This window comes from Osmerus mordax, chromosome 1 (assembly GCF_038355195.1).
Source record: "Osmerus mordax isolate fOsmMor3 chromosome 1, fOsmMor3.pri, whole genome shotgun sequence".
NCBI lineage: Eukaryota > Metazoa > Chordata > Actinopteri > Osmeriformes > Osmeridae > Osmerus > Osmerus mordax.
In genome coordinates, this window is record NC_090050.1 from 18,292,409 (window position 1) to 18,298,408 (window position 6,000).

Sequence of the window (6,000 nt, forward strand, 5' to 3'; positions counted from 1 at the left end):
AGGGGAAAAGAGGAAGGAGAGAAAAAGTGAGTTATAGCAGAAGCAGGACACATGAGGAAACAGCCCCAGCTGGACGTAAACAGAGACAACCCCCCCTCTTCATATGTATGTACACATTCCCTCACACACACACCTCAGTAGTAGTTTTTCTTTTCCTGCGGGACATAACTCTGAACGCAAAAACACACAGCTGCATCCACAGATGGGTCTGCTACTGCAACCCCTAACACACACGCACACACAGTAGTGGCCCTTTCCTGCTCCCCGATGAGTGTCCTCGTGGCCTAGCACGCGCCTCCTCTCTCTGGCCCATTCTAGACTCACTCACAACCTCTCTCTCCCTCTCCTTCTCTCTCTCTCCCTCAGTTCTTCTAGTGACCCTCCTACTAATGGGCACACACACAAACACACTTACTCTCTCCCAGGGTCTTCTGGATGAGGTCATGCTTGGCCTCCAGTTTAGTGATCAGGTTCCTGCCCTCCAGAAACTCCTTCAATTTCTGTAACACACAGGTCATGAGTGTTGACACACACACACACACACACACACGAATACACAGTTCTGGTAGAGTTGAGAATACGGTGAAGGTCTCCAGTCTCAGACCAGGTGTTCCTGCTCTCACCCATCACAATACACACAGAGGCCAAAACCTCCTCCCTCAACCTGGTGACCCACATTGTTTGCTCACCGTGAAGTAGAACTGCTCAGTCTCCTGCTGATTGGCCCGTCGCTTGGCCAGGCTGGGCTTGCTGAGATAGGATTCGCTGACGGTGGACTTGACAGACTCCATGCTGTTGCTGTGGTGGAAACACTCGCTGACATCATAGTCCTCCACCGTCACCATGTCCTGGATGGTGCAGAGAGTGGCCTCCATGGTCTTCTTCACCTGGGGATGGAGGGAGAGGGAGGGAGAAGGATGAGAGGCAAGAGGAGGAGATGAGGGTGGGAGAGGTGGATGAGGAGGAAAGGAGAAACGAGGAGGATGGGAAGTATGGGTGGGGGGGAAGAGGAGAGTGGTGAAAAGTGAGATGCTGAGAAAGGAAACAGGAAGCAGACCCTGGAGAGTGAAGGTGTGAGGAGCGGAGGGCAGGAGGGGTGAGGAACGGAAGGCAGGAGGGTTGAGGAGCGGAGGGCAGGAGGTGTGAGGAGCGCAGGGCAGGAGGAGTGAGGAGCAGAGGGCAGGAGGAGTGAGGAGCGGAGGGCAGGAGGAGTGAGGAGCGGAGGGCAGGAGGAGTGAGGAGCGGAGGGCAGGAGGAGTGAGGAGCGGAGGGCAGGAGGGGTGAGGAGCGGAGGGCAGGAGGAGTGAGGAGCGGAGGGCAGGAGGGGTGAGGAGCGGAGGGCAGGAGGGGTGAGGAGCGGAGGGCAGGAGGGGTGAGGAGCAGAGGGCAGGAGGGGTGAGGAACGGAGGGCAGGAGGGGTGAGGAGCGGAGGGCAGGAGGGGTGAGGAGCAGAGGGCAGGAGGTGTGAGGAGCGGAGGGCAGGAGGAGTCTCACCTCCTCGTTCTCTATGGTGAGGGTGGAGAGGCGAGACTGCAGCTGCTGACACCTCTGGAGCAGCTCTCCCTCCAGGGGCGGCTGGGCACACACCACACCCATCTGGGGACACACACACACACACTAAGAACCCACAGCACCATTCTACCTGTGAAAAAACACTGTCACCCCTTCTCCCCTCCCTTCACAGGCCCCTCTCTCTCACAGTGCCCCCCCCCCCCCCCCCCCCCCCCCCTTACCATGTCTCCCATGTGGGACTGAAAGTCGAAGCGGACGGGGGGGCAGAAGACGTTGTTGTAGGTCTCCATCAGCCTCTGCTTGTCTCCGCTGGGCTCCAGGCTCTCCGCCGCCCCCTCCAGGCTCTCCAGACCCTGGTGCTTAGACGCCTCCACGTTGAGCTCAGCAGACAGGTAGGTCCGCAGGGCGCGGTGCATGCTGGCGTGGTAGCCCAGGTCACAGCACTGGCACAAAGCACAGGGAACAGGTTGGCATGGGAGGTGGCAGGCAGTACATCCTTGGTCAACGATACAGGGCACTGTGGGATGCCCTCCTGATGGAAATGATCCAATTGCCAACGACTTATGCCAAACACATTCAATTTATTTATAATTTAAATCATTTTAAGAGATTGAAAGTCATTGATTCAATCAAGTGTTACAAGTGAACATGAATTACATCCATTGTGGTCGATGCCATTGACTTTTCGGATTGACTGCATGCTAAATGCTAAGCCATTGTTCACTCCAGTGAGAGGAGGCTAAAAGCTAATCCTGTCAATCAGTGTGAGTGAAGCAGCCTAAAGAGCCTCCTGACACAGAGAGCAAGGCCACGGGCGAGGCCACGGGCGAGGCCACGGGCGAGGCCACGGGCGAGGCCACGGCTCCACAGCAGGAAACAGAGCCACCCTGGTGAGAGGATAGCAGGAGGGAGGTAGGGAGAGCCTCTGCCTGTGGCTCTCATTAGGACAGACTGACATGTTGAATGTCAACAAGAAGGAAGTGTGCGTCTGTGTGTACACTCACGTCTATGATGTCGGAGAGATCGTGGATGTAGTACTTGAAGACACAGCTGTTGGTGGCCTCCAGGGCCAGGAGATACTCATTCCTGGCCTTGATGGCTTTCAGCTTGTTCTCTGTGTACTTGGCCTGCCTCTGATGGGGAGAGCGAGAGAGAGAGAGAGAGAGAGAGAGAGAGAGAGAGAGAGAGAGAGAGAGAGATAGAGAGAGAGAGAGAGAAAGAAATAGATGGAAGGGATGAGAGAGAAGAGAGTAGTATGGGTGAGAAGGGGGGATGAGGGAGAGATAATAAGTGTGAGAGAAAACATGGTGGGGTATTGATCCCAGACAATGACAAGTGCAGAAGCATGTTTCTTCTGCAGACCCCAGCTGTGTGGAGCACAAGGTTAACATTAAGCCATTTACACACTCGTACATCATTCATAAAGCGTGCGCATGTACACACACATACACACACACGCACAATAATGGACTCTCCTGTGTGAGCTGTCCTGTGTGAGCTGTGTCATCAATCAGTCTGTCGACACGACAGGAAATACAGGCATATTTCTCTTTCTCTCCCTCTCCGCCTCCTCGCTCTCTCCCACATCCCTGCCCCCCCCCCAGTCCCTCGTCCTCCTTCTCTCTACCTCTGTCCTACTCTGCCAGCTCTACCTCTCCATGGCCTCTTTACTTTCCTCACAGTCCTGACAGGAACCATCTCTCTCCATCTCTGTCAATCCCATCCTTCTCTCAATGTTCTTTGCCACAGTACTACCCTTGTTTCCCCACCCCTCCCCTCCTCTCCCCACCCCTCATCTCCCCTCCCCTCCTCTCCTCTCCCCACCCCTCCCCTTCTCTCCCCTCCTCTCCCCACCCCTCATCTCCTCTCCCCTCCTCTCCTCTCCTCTCCTCTCCTCTCCCCACCCCTCCCACCTTCTCCTTCATCTTCTCGATCTTCTTGACGCTGGAGCGCCTGACGTGTTTCTCCTCAGTCTTCACGTTGGCCAGGGTGTCAGGTGACCGCGGCGTCTGCCTGTCGTCCTGGCGACCAGAGCGGCCCATCTGCTTCTCCTCCTGCTTCTCCGCCTCCTTCAGCTTGGACTCAGCGTTCATGCTGTCTGTGTTGTACATGTGGTAGGTCTTCATCACCTGTGGAGGGGACACCAGGTTTAGCAGGTGTGTGTGTGTGTGTTTACTTCATCTTAAAACAGGCTGCCCCAGTGTGAGAGAGAAGGGAGGGGGTGTGTGTGTGTGTGTGTTCATGCCTCACTAGAAAAGTCATTAGGCCTATTTCTCGATATGTCACATGTTGAGCCGAGCTTTGTCACACACAGATACATGCACACACACACACACACACACAGCACAGAAGGCTGGCTGGATGGATGGCCGTCAGACTGTCAGGAATGTCAGAGCCCTTCATGATCCAGACAAGCTTGGAGCAGTCAGTTCACAACAATGCCAAGGACTGACCCGTGTAATATGTACCCACGTGCACACGGGCACATACACACACACACAGCGGTTAGATATGCCAATTTCAGTGTTGAATAAATACTATTTATGTTCATTTATTCAACATTGACAATGGCATACCCTACAACTGCGTGTGTGTGTGTTCAGTGTCAGCTTCAGAAGAGACCTCCACTGAGGACCTATCATTATGTGTCTGTGTTAACCCAGCAGGCTGCAGGGACCTCCTCTAAAGCAGGCTCCATTTAGCCCAATGTTGCAACAGCAAACTCAACCATCCGTGTGTGTGTGTGTGTGTGTGTGCCAGGCTGGGTCTATTTCTGTCCCTTACTATGTAATTACAGCATTAGCCAGGGTTTATGGGCCTGGACATGGTTATCTGGTTGTACTCTATGGTCACTGCAGTTAGGGGAATCCAACCCTGCTCTAAATCCAAACCCTTCCCCATCCACAGCCTGTGTGTGTGTGTGTGTGTGTGTTTAAGTATTGTGCCTCTAGCAGCCATGAGAAGGCATAGGCAGTTAACAGATGGTGATAATGGCTGACCTTCAAATAGACAATCAATAAGGAGCCACTACACTACACACACCAAAAACTGCAGCGTAATGGGCTGTGTGAGTGTGTGTGTGTGTGCTGTGTGTCAGTGTGTGTGGGGTGTGTGTGTATAATGAGTAAGCCTTACTGTGTAGAGCTCGTTAAGAACTTTCATCAGATCCTCTTGTAGCTGCACACCAACTTCTTTACTCTGGAGAGAGAGAGAGGGACAGAGAGAGAGACACAGAGGGACAGAGAGACAGAGAGGGAGACAGAGAGAGAGAGAGAGAGAGAGAGAGAGAGAGAGAGAGAGAGAGAGAGAGAGAGAGAGAGAGAGAGAGAGAGAGAGAGAGAGAGAGAGAGAGAGAGAGAGAGAGAGAGAGAGAGAGAGAGAGAGAGAGAGAGAGAGAGAGAGAGAGAGAGAGAGAGAGAGAGAGAGAGAGAGAGAGAGAGAGAGAGAGAGAGAGAGAGAGATTAATGTGGCTAAGGTAAACGTTTCCCACAGACAAACCCCTGTGGAGGGGTGGGGGGAGAGGGGTGGAGCGGCTGCCAGAGCAGACAGATGATCGGGACCGTGGCTCAGGGATGTGGTGCTGGAACCAGGAGAGACACATGCATTACAAATGATAGGAGACTGGAGGAGGTGGACGTGGAGGTGGCGGGGGCTGGGGGGGGCAAGGAGTGATGAGGGAGCTACCAGTCTCCACTCATCATGGTGTGTGCAGGCCTAGACAGACATATCCCCAGCTCTGAGGCCCAGGGCTGCAGCAGTCAGGAGGGAGCTACACGGTGCTGTCCTCATTGGAAAATGGCTGCCGTCAGCATGCCATCTTCCTTCTCCTCCAGACTCACTTCTTTTTTCATCATGTATGAGTCTGTGAGGGTGTACGTGCGAGTGTACACGTATGTGTGCGTGTAGAGCGTGTGTGCGAGCAGGGTGGCGATGGAACTGAGGTGTAAATTAAGTGCTGACAAGATGGCAGCCACACACATGCACACACACAGAACACAGAAGTGGTAAAAGCTCGAGGGCTATGAGGCTAGGTGAGGAGCGAGGCTGTTGTTGAGGCTGTGTTCAGTCATGTACAATAATATAAATGACAGTCAAGAAAGACAACAAGGATAGAATACCGAAAGAGAGATAAGAGAGAAAATATGAAGCCTTGCTGGAAAACATGAAACTCAAACGCTCAACCTGGCAAAAGAGAAAGTAATGAAGTTCAATATCTGCCTAGGCTAGACGGGGGAGGGAGGCAGACAGGGAGGGAACAGACAGCCAGGATGTGTGTGTGTGTGTGTGTGGGGGGGGGGGGTTATAAAATAACAGGTGAATAAAAAGGGAGATAAGGGAGGAGGAGAGTATGTTGTCATGGTGGAGGATTGGAGTGTTCCCAAGTAGGAGAGCAGAGGAGGGAGTGAGGTCTCGTGGAGGAAAGGAGGGAGGGGCGAGAGGAGAGGATGAGAAGACCAGATGGGGTATATTTGGGTGATCTGGGAGGTT

General features: G+C 53.6%; 1 protein-coding gene across 1 annotated transcript in view; it reads right to left on the reverse strand.

Moving 5' to 3' along the window:
- Positions 1 to 6,000, reverse strand: part of srgap2 (SLIT-ROBO Rho GTPase activating protein 2) — a 48,280-nt gene that overhangs the window by 9,734 nt on the left and 32,546 nt on the right. Inside the window, 7 exon segments of the mRNA XM_067251594.1 lie at positions 416 to 500; positions 690 to 887; positions 1,495 to 1,596; positions 1,734 to 1,955; positions 2,517 to 2,645; positions 3,426 to 3,641; positions 4,648 to 4,710. Of these exon segments, the coding sequence (XP_067107695.1) occupies positions 416 to 500; positions 690 to 887; positions 1,495 to 1,596; positions 1,734 to 1,955; positions 2,517 to 2,645; positions 3,426 to 3,641; positions 4,648 to 4,710 (1,015 nt within the window).